Raw genomic sequence first — 20,734 nt, 5'->3', positions numbered from 1 at the left:
CCATGAAGCTCACTGAGCGACCTTGGGCCAATCACCATCTGTCAGCCTAACATACCTCATAGGATTGCTGTGGGCATAAAATAAAGGTTGGAGAGAACCATGTATGCCACTTTTAGTTCCATGGGGGAAGGGCTGGACATTAACACAATAAATAAATAAACAAACAAACAAACAAATAAATACCATTCACACTACCTTGAATTTGAGAGGAACACCCCCTGCCATAAACATTAATAACCTCTGTTTTGGAGAGCTAACGCATAGTAACTAGACAAAAGTTTTTATCTATGCAGATGCAAGAGGAAAAAAAGTAATCTCTAAGTATTAGAAATCTTTAAACTATATAATTGAAGTTTAATGATAACTATCCAATTAGATTCTATACAAAATAAAACAGTACAATCTTTCCATGCATGATCACAGTGCCTGCACACACAGGTAACCCTTCAGAGTTCCAAACAGCCCTGTTTCACTTTCCCCCTCACCCCCAGGTACATGAACACTGCCACAAGCAGTGCACCAGGGCAATCCAGAGAATATAAGGTCTGAGCATACCCCTCATATGGTTACAGAACTATGGGGATATAGGAGCTGCCAAGAGATCTCCTACTCCCCATCATAACGACCCATCATATTCCTGCAAATGGGCTCATGCACGTACCTCAAGGAGAAAAAGGAGAAACAAGAGATCTCTCCATCCATTTCTCTCTGAAACTGCACAAGGAAGGATCATACTCTTTGAATTTAATATTCAAAACAAACCGCTTTCGTCACATCAGTTTATAGAAGATTTGTAAACAGAAGGATCAGGAAAAAAAGATCTACGGAGTAGGGGGAAGACTACAAAAGTAATGTATGTTTTTCACAGCTCCAAATCTTGGGAAGGATTTCCTTGTCATTATAACTAAACAAATGCATAAATCTTGCATTTTTACATCAGAATGCATATTCCTCATATTTCTTCTCCTTATGTCAATAGCTACACTGTTCTGCCTTCTTTGGCAGATGCACTAAACAAAATCAGGTTTTAATAGTTTGACCTATCTCTCTTCTTCTGTTCTCTAGGGCATAATAAAACCAAAGGCACAATCCCACCACAGTTAATGAAGCTTAACCTCGCACCCTCTTAATTACCAATGCATTACACTAACACCAACAATTGGCATCATACTTCTCTCTAAGCTATTTTACAATACTGGAGAACTACTACTGTGCTACTATTTAGCAACATAATCCATGACGTATGTTAAATCCCTCTTAAATGAGATCCTTTGATCCTTCTTGTTTTTTTCTCCCTAATAAACAATGTTGCTTAGAATTTTAAACATTATCTATTCATGTATCAATAAATAAATCTATTATAACAAGCATTTGCAAATTTGTTAGTGTTGTATTTGTTAAATACACAAGATGCGGTTAAAAGCATATAAGGTATTACATATTCATGTTTGAAATGATATTTACATAGTAATATTCGAAAGCTACACAAATAAGCATGACTCCATCATAGAGCACTGCATGGGCTGTTAGGAAAGGAATCTACTTTGCTGTTAAAGTATATTATATATACTAACCATTATATTAAACAAAAAATAGGAATACATTTCCTGGACAAACATTTTTGAAGTCAAGTCCTATTATTCATTAAGATAAACAAATGGTTTTAGAATATTTACACTATAGATCTATAAAAGTTAATTTCTTCAGATGGGACTTCCAGATGGAAAGACATTGTGCAGCTATTCCATCTTTTTTTCCTTCCGGTTTGGACAATTGTGTGGGCAAAAGAACCTATTGTGGGTTCTTCCCTCATCTCTGTGCACGTGACTGCAATTTGCATAATTACCCCCAATGCAGTGGTGGGTACATATGTCACAACCCATGACTTGCAGCAGGGGTTGTGGAGTGGGTGAGAAGCCACCCCACCACGCGCTGGGTTTAGATGACACCGCAACCTGCACTGTATCGCGGGTAATTATGCAAACTGCTGTCAGTGCACAGCAAGTGCGGGGGAAGAACTCATGAGGGGTTCTTTCACCCCAGTGATCGTCTGAATGCGGCCTTTCTGTGGTAAGAAAAAGACAAAGGAAGCAAGGGAAGTTTATAAATGGAAGATGACACTATCAGAACTCCCTGTAAAATTCTGTGAATGAAGTAGGGTGATTGCACAATAAAAGCCTTGTCTGGAAGTGGTATTAGTCCCATTCGCTTAAAAAAATATATTCATAACAAAGAACAGAACCCAACAGCAGCTAGATTGGAGTTAGAGAGGTAAATTATTTTCATACATTCAAAAACAGTATTACATATAAATATTCTGGCATCTAAAAAATGTCTGACCTAAATGAGAAAAAGTTGGTGGTTTTTAAACATGCACATGTCATTCTTTCTTATAACTGACTTTTAGCACACGATCTAAGTAAAATCTTATATTTTTCTTATTCCAATCACTAAAAACGTCAGCATATAATCTAGAGCAGGGGTGGGCAGACTTCAGGCTTGTGGGATCTACTTTGATTTTTCCCAGAACCCCGAAGTTCAGAGACAGATGCAAACCTATGTGTGTGTGTGGGGGTGTGTGTGTGCATGTGGTGGAGTCAGTTATCTACTACTGCATTCCATGAGCCATACACTGCGTGTACAAAAGCTAATCTGCATCTGAGTTACTATGGATCATGGATTCTAACTCAAAACTCTCGAAGTGGCCAGTAGAGCTGCACAAAAACCTGCTCAAAGGCACCCAATCAATGCTCCCTTTTTACAGGTCAGGAACACTGAAGCCAAGAGATAAGTGATTAGCACCAGGTTAGCCATGGCAGATATTTTTTTAAACATTCCATTTTACTTGCTATTGTTGAACTATTGGAAGTCAGAAACCCTGCTGATCTACTGCAAATAACCCAGAGATCTACTAGTAGATCCTGATCTACCTTCTGCCTGCCTCCGATTTATAAATATATGAGAGATTGAATAATCTTTTTTCTATCTTTCCTTCTTTCAATATTCTCTGTATTAGATCAGGAAAATCTCAATGACACAATATGAATAAAATAGAATGAACACAGTAAGAACAACATGTATCAATAAAAAAAATCTAAAGCTACCCTAGGCTCCACATCCACAAAGATTCATTCTTAAAATGGGGCATGCATATGTAAAGCATATATATTTAGCATGAATATAAATATATTTTCAGAATTGAAATTATTATATAAAAACCATTCTGGCACTACGAAACAGAGTTCTGAGGATAGATGGCATGCCTTTACATGCACATAATAGAAAAGGAATTAAAGTTACTATAATCATTCCTTTCAATACGAATTAACGTGTTCCTATACAACTAGCTAAAACTGCACAAAAGAGAAGTATCAGCACTCTCAAGGTAATCCCCAGATTTGCAGGGTTTGAAAAATCTTAAGGAAGTTTTACTATGTTTTTATTTGCTTATCGTGTTTATTTTTTGAAAATTTTGTAAACCACCCTGGCTGGTGTCAGAAAGCCAATAAATAAATAATAAATATTGCTAAACTATGGTTTAGACGTACGAAAATGAGTCACAGGTAGCCTCACTCTTGTGTGCTTCCCCCTCCTCTCCCATGTGCAACAGGATGAGACTAAAAGCTTCTGCTTTTAAATAAGCCACCGTTTCCAGTTCTATACAAACTTGAGAAACTTGTTATTGTGAAGTTAGTTCAAACAAATGAAGATCTGACCACTGTTTGATCCAGGTTGTTTGAACTAATCACAGTTAGAATAAACCAGTTTCCAGAGTTTGGACATAATAGAAAACTGTGGGGTAAGTTCATAGTTTTCAAACTCATGCCTTCACATACAGGGGAGGAGGGGAGGTGGATGTGTGAGTCTAATGCTAGTTGTGGCTCAGTCTTGTAGTACTAAACCATCATTTATGGTTTGTCTGGACTAGGCCAAAATGTAATCCAAAACGGAAAAAAAAAGGAAAAGGTAAACCACAAGAATGAACTCAGGCAAGCTAAATTGGGGGGGGGGGGGATGTTTGTTGAAGAATAAGAGAAAAAAGAAAACAAAAGTTCTTTTTGTATTCATGAGTAGCAGGAATCCTTTCAGATAGTGGGAAGGAGTTACAGGAGTCCCAAAACAAGATTTTAAAATAAAACAAAAACAAAGATGTAGCAGATTATTTTCCACAGTGAGCAACTAGCCACACCTATTCCTTTAGGTGATCAATCTGAAAAATTACTACAAATTGTTCCATAGGGATTTCAGATGTATTAGTAATATGTAGTATTAGAAAAGTCTGAAGTGCCTGTTGCCCAAGTACACAGTAACTTTGTGCTGGCATCAAAGAATGTGAATGTTCCAGCCATGGCAGTAACTCTCATTCCCAGAAGGTATTATTTATTTATTCAAATATAGATGTCATCAAAGACATCTATTGATGCTACTTTTTCTACTTAGTGATTCACTGCTAGCGGTGTTGATTTATTTAGGTTGTTTCCCAACCTTTCTCCAAGGGGTGATCTTATTTTCACCTTCTGACAACAAAGGCAAATAAATTGGGCTTAGAAGTACTGATTAGCCCATGGCCATTAAGGGTGCAACCCTAAACACATACTCCTGAGAGTAATTCCCATTGAACTTAATGTGGCATATTTCTGAGTAGAATGTATAGGATTGCACTGTAAGTAAAGTTCATGGCAAAAGCGGGATTCTCATAACACTGGAAGATACGTTAGACAGAGAGTTAGCAATTGGTCATGAACACTGATAGTGCAAACCTATACACATCGACTGAAAAGGTCCATGGAATTCAATTGGACTAACTCCCAGGTAAGCATGCATAGGATTGCCGCCTGAATGAGCTCCATAGCTTAGCAGGGACTTGTGTACTAGTATCAGAAATCCAGCAGTAATTAGTGGGTCTCTCACTAAAATATGTTTGTGAATTACTGATTGTGGTATGGAACTTACGTTGTAAATTCAGCTTCTAAACATCAAGGTGCACTCCTGGGGAAGTTACATACACCCCAAACCGATAGAAAGCAATCGTACTTAAGCATATAATTTTTCCAGTTAGCCTCCACCTGTCAGAATGCAAATAGGTCCACCTTACAACTCATTATCTGCATCTGTGTAAGTATAGTTTCAGGATTCTACAAAATACTGAATGATAATTCTGCATTAAACTGCAATCAGTTCCATAAATATTTGGTATGCTTTTTACTTTATAACTTTTTATGTTCTAGCATGCATGTGTGATAGAACACATGCTTCGCATGCAGAAGGTCCCAAGTTCTATCCCTGGCTTCTCCAGGTAGGGCAAGGAAAGAATCCTGCCTGAAACCCTCGAGAGCTGCTGCCAGTCAGTGTTGACAATACTGGGCTAGATGGTCCAAGGGCCTGACTCAGTATAAGGCAGCTTCCTATGTCTGTTACACAGGTGAAGTGACTGAACACAAATGTTTAAAATATCTTGTCTAAACCTTCCTGCATATTGTTCTATAGGATTTTTACAAGAGTGTAATTTTTCAACAGTTATATCTTAATGCCGACTTCCTGAAGAAACTTTGGCTACAATAGGAATGAATGTGTTTTCAAACCAAGGATGATGGATAAATTGCTGGGTAGTAATATAACGTATCTCAGGCAGCTGATGGGGCTTTTTTAGCTTCCCCTTGTCTGTTAGTTATGCGGTTTTAAGATAATTATGGCCTATAAAACTATCTTTTCCCCTTCCTAGAACCAGCAATATTTGTCTTGGGATCAAGATACTCCCAATCATATATTACAAAATTAAAGCAGGTCAATTTAAAATTTTCTACTATGAATCATATGGATTAGCTGCCTTAGAGCATAATCTTATGGCCTCTATCTGGTGTTTGAGGGGCCACAGGATGCTGAGGATTTCCCCCTCCAAGGGTGTAGACAGAGCTACAATCTCAGGGAAATCAGAGTGGGGATTTCCCACCCCCCATCCCCATGCCCCTCCCAGCCTCCATGGAAAGCTCCATGGTGGCTCCTTTTCCCAAGGCTGAAGCTCAGACGGATCCAATGGCTTCTCAGTCCCTGTCCCTGAGCCTGGCAGTACAACTCAGCTAGATAGGCTCAGAGGCCAGTCTAGCATAAAATACTGCAAAAGGGGACAGAGAAGCTTAACAGCCTTCGTTGCTTCTCCTGCCCTACCAGCAAGAGCCCAGCAAGGCATACAATGATCAGAAATGTCTGATTTCAGTGGTTTCCTTAATTCAAGTGTCAATCCCATGGGATTATGCCCTTAGCATGCTTTTAGCCATCCATGTGCTCCATTAAACGCATGATCATAACCTGTTAAAGAGTTATGGTTTATTAGAATGGAAAGACAGTAACATTGGAACTTTTCTAAATCTATTGCCTAATAAAATCCGATTGCTTTAATGAGATCATGGTTTTACAGACAACAAAACAAGTCTTACAGACCAAGCCTATACATATCTATTCAAAAGTAAGCCCCATTAAGTTCTATTCTATGGGTCTTATTGCCAGATAATTGGAAATAAGGATTGCAGCCTTAATGAGCATTGTGTGTTCACTATTAGCTCCTACATTTCTCTCTACAGTAAGATTCAAAGGCTTGGTTATCTGAATGTCCGATACACAAGTATCCCTGTATACAGAAATCCCACCATTATATGTAAACGTTTTCTCTTTTGTTCATGTTTAAGCCTAATAATTAAGTATGTAAAGTAAATGTGAATATACATGCTGCATCATCAGATATCCAACACAAACATTTTCCTCTCAAACTTTTTGGAAAAAAGTGAAAACCCTTATTAGATAGTAAGAACTTAGTTATTAGTCATAGTTTATTCCACGATTACTTCATCTAATAAATATGTCCTGCATCTATACACTAGAAAATAGCAAAATTAAGACACATACACACCACTCTTTCCCCACAAATATGTAAAGCTAACTAGTTTAAGTTGCATCCACACAAGCAATTATAAAATGTTATAAATTTAATATCACAGATAATTTCTTGTAAAGAACAAAACAAAATCAGATTCAAGGACTATACTTTGGTGGTCCTTTATGCTATATTTTTTAATGTAACAAATTATTAGAAGTATAGATTTTTGTGTGGCATCCACAGTTCAAATCTCACAACTGTTCCCCTGACTGAATCACTTAGCAACAGAACTTAATAAGACTACAGAAAACACAATGGATTGTATCTAATTCTACCCCAAATGGAAGGGATGCTCATGCAAGCAAATTCCCCAACCCTTCAACCCACTACATTCCCTTTAGCCCCTGAAAAGCCTCTCTTGACAGTTGGGGGATTCCCATAAAGGCCTAGGACTGGGGTCTCCAACATGGTGCCCACATACACCTCCAGGCTACTTGCCCCTTCTAATTTTTATTTGTATTTCTTAAGATTTTATTAACTTTTTTTTTTTTTTTAACTGGGGCACTGGCATGCTGCAAAGCAAAGTGCTGTCTTCCAGCACCACCTTTATTTTGGTTTAACTGGGGTTTGTGTTTTGGAGCTCAGACCCCACCCCTGCCTTGAACTTAGGTTACTTTTCTTAAGTAATCAAGTTACTTTTCTTTTAGACTCACAAGTTTGCCTTCTGGGAAATGACTCTTTTATGACCAGTAGGGATGGCAGAGAATTCTGCCACAGACTCAAATGAGGTTCATCTTTCTTCATCTTGGCATAATACTGAATTTATCTGTACCTAGTATTTCTGTAAACCACTATAATTACTCCGGATTCTTTGGAATCCAGCCTCCATAATCCGCAGTGGAATGGCACCACTCACCTCTGCCTCCCGAGGATCCACCGTGAACTGGCACTCCTGCTCCGGATCCTCAGTGATACGGCAATGGCAGCTGCCATTACCGTTTTGCTTGGAGAAGGATAGCTGCAAATGGCGTAGTGGACGCCACTTGAGGCCGTAAAGCCTCAAGTTTTACATAAATAGAGCTGTAAACGGCTGCGATCAGGTAAAACTCAGGGCTTTATGGCCGTAAGTGGCGTCCACTACGCCATTTGCAGCTATCCTTCTCCAAGCAAAACAGCAATGGCAGCTGCCATTGCCATATCACTGAGGATCCGGAGCAGGAGTGCCGGTTCACGGTGGATCCTCGGGAGGCAGAGGTGAGTGGTGACATTCCACCGCGGATTATGGAGGCTGGATTCCAAAGAAACCAGAGTAATTATAGTTTTTATAGTATGATTTTTACATAAATAGAGCTGTAAACGGCTGCGATTAGGTAAAACTCAGGGCTTTATGGCCGTAAGTGGCGTCCAATACACCATTTGTGTCTGTGTTTTTCCCCATGATAAACTAGCTGTAGAACAAAGACTATTGTTGTAGAACGAAGACTGCTGTCATTAATGAAAATGTGTTCCATTTTCTGCAGGTATCATATAACCATTTAGTTTCATTTATTTCTGCGACACAGACCCCACAAATCAATGCAACAATATTAGATGATAAGTGGTTTCATAATTATGCTGCTCTGTGCCTTATCTCAGCTATACATACTATAGCATGTATAGCTGAGTATCTCCCTTCCCCTCTTTCTTCATCTTGGCATAACACTGAATTTATCTGTACCTAGGATTTCTCTGAACCACTATAATTACTCCTATTTTAATCCAAGGATTACGGTAGCATGTTCACAGACCCTGGGTAGAGATTAAACGGGTATTCTGGTGACCAATATAATACTTTATCCTTGAGAGAGTGAGGCAAGGGAAAAAAGTTGAAGGTTTTGGGAAGTTAACATATAAGCCCAATACCAGTGCACCTCTAATACCGGGTAACAGAACTCTGGTGCTAACAGGGCTTTAGTGTTGATTTTAACACAATCTAAGACACATTACATAATGTTCACACGAGAGAAACCTTTTATTTACCTTAAGAATATCAGCAGGCTCCTCTTTATCTGAAGCAACAAATAAATTATGTCCACAAACGATTCCCTCTGCAAGGAAATGCTTGAACAACAGATTGGAGTAAACGCCGTATACATCTTCCTCTGTGGGAAACAGAATACACACATTACTAGCGAGACAAACACATTTGTTGATGAGTAAAAAATGTAGATGGGGGAAAGAGACTGCAAAATGTTTTGTCAATACCACTTCTAGATTTGTGCATATATTTCTGCTTGTGTTCATAGGACTACAAGGCACTAGGGAATAACTCAAAGAACACGGATGGATCCAACATGCCAGCCGCAACGATGCTAGGCACACCTACTGGGGAGTAAGTCCCATTGGACTCAATGGGGCTTACTCTGAATAGAGTAATAGGATTACTCTGCATAGGATTGCATTGTCTCTATGATAAGCTGTATTTTTGTCTGGCCAAGCCAGAAAAGGCAGAGCTCTGGAGAGTACCTTGACAGGATGAACAGCAACATATTCTACATAACACATTAGTCAGATGGCATTTTCATAACTTGGGTTGCTGCCCTAAAAGCAGTTCCTTCTTTAGAACATCATTGGAAATACTGAACCTAATACTTAATCAGTTGTGCCTCTTAGGGGTCAGGGAGGGTTTTTTCCCCACATCCTCTTGATCTTTAGAGATTACCATAACTTATTGGGATATTAGAAACAAAGTATCTGACTTATTTCTGTAAAGAAATGAATGTGAGAGCTTAACTGGGGTCTGCTATAAATCTAAATGACAATACAATCCTATCCACGTCTACTCAGAAATAAGTCCCATTGAGCTCAATAGGACCTGCTTCCAGGTAAGCGTATATAGGATTGCAACCTAAATTATCTTCGAACAGCTAAATAAAAATGCTCTGCTGTGGTGCTTCAATGGAGCGCAGGCCCAGGCAAGAGCCTTCCAATACTGGTGAAATGGAACATGTTCACTTGCTTCCATGTCGCAAGCTGTTCCATTATCCCTTTTACACATTGTAAAGTTCCACATTCCGAAGCAGTGGCTTCATTTCATTTTCATTTATTTCATTTCACTAAGATCATGCACTGTATCATATCCAGGGGTAATAGATAGTTTAGAAGTCTCTTCATCTAGAAAAAGAAAGACTGACTTCTATGTCTTTTAAGGTGCATAGGGACTTTTAACTTCAAGAATTCAACTGTAGGAGATATTAAATATTAAAATCTGACATAAGGGAATCTGAACCAACGTTTATATTTTGGTGCTCTGCTTAGGGTTCAGAGGTGTATGCTGCAGGTAACTTTAGGTTGCTTTCGAAGTAAGGAAAATGAATTAGACACCAGCTGTGACTTGAAGTGCGACTACAGGAACATATGTGTCGCTGCAGGCAAAATTTACCAGCAGAAGAAAACTTTCTGATATATTCTTAAATTAATAGATTCTACTGAAATTTGTACTCCGATACTTGTTGACTGCTTACATGGTTTATTTTGTTTATGTTTATAGTTCTCCCCTTCCTCTGGACTTTGGAAGAGATGTTACAGTATAATATTTAAAAAGGAGGTATGTTGAAAAGTGCAAAGTATATTGATGTTACTAGGTACACACAAAATGGAAGTTAAGGAGTTATTACAATTGACAGGATTTTACAGTGCAATCCTATGCATGTCTAGTGAGAAGTAACCCCACTGCTTTCAATAGGATGTACTCCCAGATAAGTGCGTATAGGGCTACATCCTTAAGAGGGCAATCCTATGGTTCCTGGAAGACTGCCCCAGGGACCATAGGATTGTTTGGAGTCCTCCTCCAAGGCCGTAGACACTGCTATAACCCTGGGAGGGGGACTCTGAGTTCCTATCCCCCTCTCCTGCCCCCTTGCAGCTGCTGTGGAAAGAACCACATCAGCTGCTTTCCGAGGTTCCAAATGCAGCCTCAGAGAGAAGGTCCCAGGGGATAGTCTGAAGGCACTTGAGGCAGCCACCTTGCTGAATCTAAGCAGGTTTGGGTCTGGTCAGTGCTTGGAAGGGAGACCACCTGGGAACCACATGTAGCCACCTTGAGTTCCATGATGGAAGAAAGGTGGGATATAAATGTGATTGTGATGATGAAAATGGGGTGTTCCAGTGGGCAGGGAGGGAAGAGACTGGGATATGAGAAATCCTATGGCTTCTCCTGCCCCAGCCCAGCCCCCACCAGCACACCCTCTCTAGATGGGCTCAAATGCCTGTCCAAGGGCGGGGGGTGGAAATTAAAAGGAGGACGGAGAGGCGAAAACCCCCTCTGTTGCTCCTCCCACCCTGTGGGCAGCCACCTGACAGGGCATGGGATACATGGAAGCCTCCAACATCAGAAGCTTTCTTCTAAGGGGAGTGCAATCCATAGGATTGCACTGTAAGCTGTTGAAGCGTCCATGGTCCTTTAGTGCTCTTTTTATCCACAAAGAATAGGAACACAAGAAGAGTCCTGTTGGGTAAGACAAAGGGCCCATCTAGTCCAATATCCTATTTCCAATAGTGACTAACCAAACACTTGTGGGCATTAACGCAACAGTTCTCCATTCTTTCTTCTTTGAGAGCATACTGCCTGTGAACATGGAAGCTATATTGAACTATCACAGCTAATAGCTGTTCACAGACCCATGCTTCATTAATTTGGTCTATAATTAAATCTCCACAAAGTTCATTGGGTGATCTGGGGCCAGTCATTTGGCTGGTTTGGACATCATGATAAGCCAGAGTTCAAGAAAACCCTTGCTTATTGGGATCCAGCATGCATGCTGGTACATGTAGTCAAATCACTCCCTCTTGGCAATCCTTGTCCTTGAAAGAAAGACAAGCCAGAATCCGAAGTTCAAAGGTTACAATTGAGCCACTCCCACCTGCAGGAAAAGCCAAGTGGGAGCAACCAGGTTACATGCACTAGTAAGCTTTCTCAGTCCCAGTAAACCAGGATTCTCTAGAACTGTGGCTTTTCTTGACATTAGAACCAGGCCATAATCTCTTGGCTTATGCTACTTCACAGTGTTGCTGTGAGGAGAACATTGTGCATGTGTAGAACTTTGTAAGCTGCCCTGAACTCTTTGGAGGAAGAGCAGATAAAAAGGTATTAAATAAATATATAACTAAAGCAACAATGTTGTATAGCTGCTTTCATTGCCTAAGAAAAAATAGCTTTTTCACACTCATAATGACAGCATAAGAGGAATGGGAGTACAGGGTGCAGTATTTTTAGTTAGCTGGGACAGAGTTTCTATGAGCTTAAGAAATTTTATATAAACTGATTTAAGGTGCAATCCTATGCAAGTTTAGACAGAAAAAAAGTCACACAACTAGCATTCCCCAGCTAGTGTGGATGGCTGGGGCATGCTGGGAGTTGTATGATTGTTTTCTGTCTAAACATGCATAGGATTGCGCCCCTAATCTAAATCAATGGGACTAAATTAGTATGAAGCAAAGCATTTTAGCTTAACTGTGCTATGAACCAAACAAGATTGTGATTTAGATGAACAGACTGCAACTGGGCTCAAACAATACTGAAGTAATACCAGCCTGCTGCCATGTGAATAAAAGCATGCATTACTAAGTCAGCCTGTTCGTATTTCATAGCTTATCTTTGCATATCTTAGGGAGCAATTTTATGGCCCCTAGATAAAGTCGGGGGGGGGGGGGCACAGGATACTACAGATTCCGGGATCTGAGGCTGAACCCAGCACTCTGACCTCAGACCCAGGAGTCCAAGCTTCCCTCTTCCTCCCCCTTGCAGCTGGCATGGAGAACTGTGCCAGCACCCTTGGAGAGGATAGGATTGTGTCCTTGCATCACCATTATTATTTATTTATTTCATTTCTATACCACTCAATAGCTGAAGCTCTCTGGGCAGTTCACAAAAATTACAAACCACAAACACGAAATAAAAACATAATATAAAATCTTTTAACATACAAAATTTAAAACAATTTTAACAGCTAAAACAATTAGAGTAACATACTGGACTTGATAAAAACAACTGATATAAATGCCCCCATCATATGCTGTCAAATGCCTGCAAGTAGAGGACAGTCTTAACCTGGTGCCAAAAAGATGATAGTGTTGATACCAGGCCGACCTCAGTGGGGAGAGCACTCCATAATCTCACTGGGGGGAACCAGTGAGAAGGCCCTCTCCCTTGTTACCTCCTTCCGAGCCTCCCTCGGAGAAAGCACTTAAGAGTAAGGTCTCAGATGTCGACTGTAGTGTCCGGGTAGGTTCATGTCAGAAGAGGTGCTCCAGCAGGTATTGCGGTCCCGAGCCATATAGGGTAAAACCAGCACTTTGAATTGGACTCAAAAACAAACAGGCAGCCAATACAAGCAGACCAGAAATGGTGTTATATGCTCAGACCTTCTAGCCCCTGTTATTAATCCAGCTGCCTCATTTTGCACAAGCTGCAGCTTCTGAACAGTCTTCAAGGGCAGCCCCACATATAGCACATTGCAGTAATCTAGCTTGGAGGTTACCAGAGCATAGACTACTGAAACCAGGTTATCCCTATTCAGATAGGGGCATAGCTGAGTCACCGAGGGTGAAGCTGGTGGAAGGTACTCTTCAGATTTTCCAAAAAAGAGACAAAAAGCTCTAAAATATATACATATAGGGGTTTTTTTTTGGGGGGGGGGTTAAAGTATCACTCCGGTTTCTCTAAAAGTAAACTTACAGTAAGAGTAAACTCACAGAGTGAACTAAATATAGAACACCTTACTGTCTGCTACAGTGCTCTAAAGATTAAATGTGTTTCAGAAAGCCTTCACAAACAAAGTATCTTGAATGGTTAAAGTCAATGCTTCTGTAAGAATCCTTCAGTTCTTCAATTTGTCACATAGAGAATAGCTTTTCTATTGATTCATTTCTAGGTCACTAAACTTTTGTTTATTCAAAAGATCTAAAGTGCACTCATATGGGGCTTCTCTGATAGCACCCATTCTTCCTAGCTTCACTAGTTATGTGACTATTCAAAGCCTACACAGCTTGGATTCTCCCCACCCCGCACTACCACCACTGTTTGTTACAGGTATTTTGCCACCATAGAAATTAGCTCTTCTTGTATTTTTCTACCATGCAATTAATGAACAATCTGAAAGTGAAGCATAATTCACACAATAGAGCCATGGAAAAAGGAAGTGCAGGTTGCCACAATATGCAAATTCAGCAAAGTCACAAATCTACTGAGCAAATATATCTAGGTCCACAAATCCAATGTATACAGATGATGGCAATGTATCTCCACCTATCTGTGGTTTTAATTAGGACTTGCTACCACCACACGTAGATTCAGTAGCAACATTCCATTAAGAGGGTAAAGGAAGGAGGCATGTCAAGTCAATACACATGTTCTGCTGCATGTTATTATTTATTATTTATTAATTTATTTATTTTAATAGATTGATACACCACTGACCGTATTTTAAAATATCCCCAAGTGGTTTACAAGGGACTAAAATACATTAAAATACATGGTATACATTAAAATACATAACTGCTAGAACATTTATATAAAACATTAATTAAAAACAGCACACTCCCTTAGGGAAGGCTTGGGTAAAGAAATGGGTCTTTAGTTGGTGCGTAAAGCTTGCTACAGTTGGTGCCCCCCACATATTAGGGGGGAAGTAATTCCACAAGGCAGGCACCACCACAGAGAAGGTCCACTTCCTGGTTGCTGTGAGATGGCAATCTGCAGGTCATGGTATAACCACCAAGGCCTCCTCCAATGATCTTAATGATTGCACAAGTCTGTATTGGGGAAGGTAATCTGCCAGGTAATACCTCTCTAACACTTTTCATAGAATAGTAGGGATGGAAGGGGCCTACAAGGCCATCGAGTCCAACGCCCTAACACCTCCCGAACACTTGCCAAAGTTTGGTCTGGCCAAGAAGTAGTTACCATGCTTTGGCTTGCCCCAAATCTTTTTAAAATAGAGTCCTCATGTGAAACCTCCCACATTATTGGTTTTACCACACAACAGGACACACAGAAAGCAGTATAAAAATACAGGGTACAATGCAGTACGGATGTTTACTGTTTCTCCTACGCAGGCTAAACAACCAATTCATAGCCTGCAGTTTTCCATATCCACTGTTTGAGCAGGTGAAGAATAAGAATGGACTGTAAATGATACCAGGTAGCCAGCACTACACCAAATGAATATACTCAAGACTTCCCAAAAGTGCTTTGAAACAGAATGCTAGGAAATCCTCTTGGGGGATGTTTGACCTGCCCCTCCACCACGGACTGAAGCTCTCGTTTCTGCAAGCAGTGATGAGAATGTTTCAGGTTGGATTCACAGAAGTGTAAACAGATCTCCACTCACACAATGGTGCTTTCCAAGCCCTCTTCTCTACTGCAGTCCTCTGTGCCCCCCCCCCACACCATTACTGAGGGTTAGGGGATCGTTTAGAATGGTGTGGGATGGGCCACAGTAGACTGCCTTAGGAGGGGAGAAATGGCAGCATTTGGGGAAAATGGCATACATGCTTTTCCACTTGTGCAAAGCAACCTTGGATCTAAGCCAAATAGTACTAATTAACCATGGCAGGAAGAGGCTACGCTACAGAGAAGGTGAAAAAGTGAGCCACCAAAGCCCATCTGAGCTTCCAGGGAAAATTAATTCCCAAACCTATAACTAGAGAAGCACATGCTGACCCTGTACAGGATGCAACAGCTCACACTGACGCTGTACATGATGCACCCATTTTCTTTACAGTGAGTGAATAAGGGCAGGAGAGAAATTCCAAAGGTATGTACAAGTTATATTTCTCCCAGAACAGGCCAAAATTAGCCAGATACTGTCAATACTGATACAGAACTGGTAACCATTCCAGATTAATCTAACTGGCCAATCTACTGAGGGAGATGTCAGGCAGCTATAAATTCTGGCAGTTGGGCCTGCAACTTCCACCCCATCCAGATTTGTGGCAGCTGGTCAACACTATACTACAGCAAGGTACCTTTACCTCAGCCAGTCCCTGAAAAATCTTCCTTGCATGAAACTGAATGTAAAGCAGTAACCTGCTCTCAATATTTAATTCACCAGCATTCAACGCAGCTTGTCCTTTCACATAATAGCCACCTCCTATCTTGACAGATCCTCTGCAGCTAGCAAGCACTAAAGTGCAAGCATTTCATGACTCACGTCTAAAAGTAACCAGCACAAGATCTGAAATTTCTGTATTTTCCTACCATTCTAGCAGCCAGTCTTAGTGCTCACCTCATTTCTTTTGAGCAAGGCAAGTTAGCCATGATCATGGCAGACAAGTCTGTAGCTTGCCTTCCTTCTATTTTTGAAACAAAGAATGTCAACAGTTATGTGATGAAAGTAAGAAGCTGGCAAAACATCAATCCTGGTCATGTATGAAAGATGCTTTACAAAATTCTTCAAGCCCATCTGACTACACCTCTTCTGAACTGGGAGTTTAAGACCACAGATAATTAGTTCCATTGGTTCCATTCCTCTTGAAGCAAAGCATTTGCTTTGTAAAATAATGGCATTCTAAGTTGGAGCAACAACTAAATTGTAGGGAGAGAGGACTGGAAACCCAGAGGCTCAGTGAGGCCCACAGGGGCCTTCTATCTAGCCTTCAGCACACCTCCTAATTCCAAGGACACCCCCCCACCCCACTTTCTCCCATACAAGCTAAGGCAGATGGGAGTGACACCTGAGTTATATAAGGGAATCTGCTACAATCTCTGTGCTGTTCACACTGGAAAGCAATGAAAATTTAAGGAGCCCTTTGCCTGTGTCTCAGTTCACATAGGAATTAATGACTGAACAAAACTTGCATTAGGACCTCTCAGTGCTCGCTCAATTAAAAATATAGCAGACCTGTGAGAAATTAGTTGCAGACCAAAGCTATACTGCAGTGGTAACACAACTGATTACCATCTTTTAAAAAGGAGCCCAGAGAATCAACATTTAGTCTAATGCTTACCCATTCTTATTTTGTAGCCACCTTCTTGCTGATAAAAACTCAGGAGACCAAGCCTAGCTATACAAAGTGGAAGAGCATAAAAGACAGCCAATGATTTTTTGTAAGTAGCTGTTAGTTTGGCATATTGTTAGTAAAGCTGTAAACTGATACAGCAGTTAAGTGCATGATCTTCCAGCAGACTTATATTAATTTACATGTATTTTCCCATACACACAATATAGAGTAACATAATGACTACTTAATTTAAATTTATCAGTAGTTTCAGGTCACTAGAAACTCCTAAAGATGATAAGCTCTGAATGCTATGGGGAAGGAGACTTGCATGTGGTGTATTGGCAAATACAACATACTGTAGATAGTCTAGACAGGTTGCCCTAGAGCTGTTGAGAATCTGTCACAATCCATCATTATTAATTTATTAAATTCTCATTATCCTTATTATTATTCACCATACTACAGAATAATAGCATGACCTAAGGTGAGCATTTCATAAGTTATAGAACATTTCTCCTAAATTGCTCTAGGTAATGAGATGAGACTATTTTAATAATCCCTACCATCTAAAATTCCATCTAAAATATTTTACTAATGTCCATAGTAGCTATTAAACTTAAAGGAGGTTAGTCTGTGTCACTTGTATTTAATTCGCACACGTCAATACAAAGTTAGCAAACATATATGTTACAATACTTGGCACACTGCCATTCAGCAGGAAGGTACATTTTGACAACTTATATTTTGTATAATTATATTTAGCAAATCGCTGTTTTGTACTTCTCTAGAGATTACCTTTTTCAACTTTTAAAAAGGTGATAAAGTCAATTATGTTGACAAGTGAAAAGTACTCTTTAACAGACAGGTTAAATTGCATACCTAAAACAAAAAGGTAGCTAATTAAAATAGCTGAAATTGCTCCAAGGCTTATACTGAACAAGAATAGTCCTGCCTTTAGCCAACTAAAAGTTTTAGCTTTTTTTTTTACCTGACCTCAGCTACTTAACAAATGTTTTTTGTAATATTACTTTAACAATGTGATCTCCCTAACAATAAAACACACAAAAATTAATTCAAATGACAGTTATGAAAACCTTCCTATTAGAATAGGAAATTCTATTAATTTTATTCTAGAAAATTAACATTAGTCAGATATGTATCACATTTTTGATGGAACAAAAGAAAATTACGTGAATATTTAGGTGGTCAAATTATGTTTAGTCAAAAACATAAAAAACATTCTGTTATCACTGGTAGCTAACTATCAATCTAGAAATAAAAATGTACAGGTTATGTTTGTTCCATAATGTAGTATTCTGGGTACATTTAACTCTTAATTTTTTTTGAAAAATCTTGAGGACAAGTCTTAAGACATACCTTCAGTGTTTTTTCAAAAACTTGAAGCAATAACATGATGTATGGACATTTTATATTTATTTTGTTCCCAATATTATCTGTGTCTCTGAAAGTTCCAAAGGACTATTTTCTTTTAAGTAAATCATGTAGTAGTTAGGGGTGCCATTTTTCCCTCTGGCAGTAGGCACTGGATTTTCACAAAGGGTGTAGCTGTACCTATATCTCCATGCTGTGAAAAGCTGTCAACCAGTCTTTAAGGCATAGAGACTCTGTCAAAGACAAGGTAGAAACTCTGATAATAGCAACTTTGTTTGGGTATTTTGTTTTATTAACCAAGACAGACTCTAGACTTCCCAGACAGACTAAAAGTTATATTGCTTTCCTCTTGTTTGTTCTCTGGGGCTAGCAAGGGTGGCCTCCTGAAGGTGCCTTTCTTCCACCAAATACTAATGGGTGCTGGGGCAGGGTAGCCAAAAAGGCAAAAAATGGTGATGGCAATGGTGTTATCTGCCTTAGGCCAGAACCCAACCAACCAGCTGAAAACCAATGATGTACAGGTATTTCAAACAATATTTAACAGTTTCTAAGTAACGTTGTTACCCAGACTTCAGGAATCCACAACAATTAAAGAAAACATTTTAATAACCTTGACTTTACTATTAGTTGGTTAAAGTAGCCAGGATAATGTGCATCAAATAATGAAGATGAGCATTTAATTTGCAAGTGGATCTAATACAGGAGTGATGAAATTGTTAAAAAGAATGTAACCTTTTCACAGAACTTGGGAGTATAATGCTGAAATATCCTCCTAGGAGGCTTAACTCTGACAGCTTCAATCTCATGATATAGAAAGCTTATAGGAGGCTTAACTCTGACAGCTTCAATCTCATGATATAGAAAGCTAATTTCATGACAGGATGTTACTGTTGTCTGTATTACTGACAAGCTCTTCAACTATACCAACTATAATTGCTTCAAAACCACTTTCTAAGATTCAGAATCTTACACAAAATTATTTTGGAATATAAGGATTTTGTTTTATATTTAAGAAATCAGGAACTGGATATTAAATGCCCTCACTTCCACTTTTCCAATTACTATCCTTACATTAGCAATCTTTGTTAGGACACCTAGTTTAAAATGACCAAGCTGATTACCTATTTCACTGAAGAATGCTGGTAATCTAGAAACACATACACACCTTCTCCTGATCCAAACACATCTAATCTGCATTTTTTCAGCTTCCCTGTACTATAAATGAAAGAACACTATGATAAATAACTGCTTAATACAATCCTGTGATAGCCACAGCTTATGTGAAAAACTGTAAGAACTTTTCTTTTAGTTAGAAATGTGAATTCACCCTTAAGATTTTTTTCCCCATTTTTAATTGTTCCTCTTTATATATATATACACACACACACACACTCCTCCTCCTTAGGCCTGGATTTTCTTTTCCCAGCTGAGCCATGGGGGGCAGGCGGGGGGGGGGGAATCCTCTTTGGTCTGCCACTGCTTGGTTTTAATGGTGGCTTTGCAAGTCCTACATGCTCCAAATGCCTCCTGAAGCTCTCGCAAAATTTCCTCCTCCTGCAGGATTAGGGAGTATTCTCTGTTGTGTTATTGATGAGGCCAACGTTCTCCATCTGCTTCCCTGTTATCCAGGCAACTGTTGGGAGGGCAGGGGGGAGAGGCACTTCTTCTGCTGCAAAGTTCTGCCATGTTGGTATCACCATTATCAATACAGAGGTTTCCTTCTTTGGTTATAATGTTCCCTATTCCCATCCCTCGGGTTCAACATGGGGGCAGAGTGGCATTCCCACACACTAACCTTTTACATGCCTTGTCCCCACTGAGAGAAAACATGGAGATGTCAAAAAATGTATGTACTCTTCAAAAAGGACTGTGCAGTTTGTGTCAATTCTGATATGCTAAAGATGAAATATCTTTTAAGACTTTGGAATAAAAGCTAACAACGCTTCCTTCAAGATTTGTATTGAAGCAGCAGTGCCTAGCATTCTAGGGTTCTGCTGGAAAGCACACCAGTTCCAAATCCCAATAATGATGGGAATCAACACTGGTGCAACACAATAGTTAAGGCCAGAAAGGGAACTCAGATTAAATTTCCTCTAGAAAGAAGAAGAGGGAGACAAGACCACGTGAGCCTCCGGGCCAGTCTCTTAACCAGCATTACATTGACACTGGGGCCAAAGCTTCCCAGTGAGCTGAAAGACCTATCCTAAAGCTCTTCTTGTTCTTCATGAAGTACTAAAGACTTACAACTATCTGAAATTTTACATTGTACAATAATGAAAACAACCCAATGGATATTAATGACCTAATGTGAGAAAAATATGTTTTGTTTGTGGTACAACATGACTTGCTAACAAGACTTGCTTATTATCATCTAATATGAACTCCTTCAAAAATTGGTGTTACATTTCCCCCCTAAAGATTTTGATGGAAATAAAAAGATAATGCCATGACTGTGTTAACAAGTGCAATATAACATATGGGAAAATGTCA

At 39.5% G+C, this 20,734-nt stretch overlaps 1 protein-coding gene across 16 annotated transcripts in view; it reads right to left on the bottom strand.

Moving 5' to 3' along the window:
* Positions 1-20,734, bottom strand: part of ELP4 (elongator acetyltransferase complex subunit 4) — a 273,599-nt gene that overhangs the window by 243,934 nt on the left and 8,931 nt on the right. For 12 of the 16 annotated variants that reach the window (XR_014790626.1, XM_084853055.1, XM_084852962.1 and 9 more), the window contains exons 3-4: positions 16,859-16,915; positions 8,891-9,012 (exon numbers count right to left, since the gene is read on the bottom strand). Coding sequence is in view for 14 of the 16 variants with exons in the window: in XM_084853055.1 (XP_084709181.1) it covers positions 8,891-9,012; positions 16,859-16,915 (179 nt within the window). In the remaining 2 variants the exon portion in view is untranslated. The remainder of the gene's footprint in view (positions 1-8,890; positions 9,013-16,858; positions 16,916-20,734) is intronic. The other 4 variants (XR_014790629.1, XM_084852971.1, XM_084853065.1 and 1 more) reach the window with 1 other exon arrangement.

This window comes from Heloderma suspectum, chromosome 1, assembly GCF_057233095.1.
Source record: "Heloderma suspectum isolate Gila_16-S chromosome 1, 16-S_ref, whole genome shotgun sequence".
In the NCBI taxonomy this organism is placed as follows: Eukaryota; Metazoa; Chordata; class Lepidosauria; order Squamata; family Helodermatidae; genus Heloderma; species Heloderma suspectum.
This window is presented reverse-complemented; position numbering and strand designations above follow the sequence as displayed.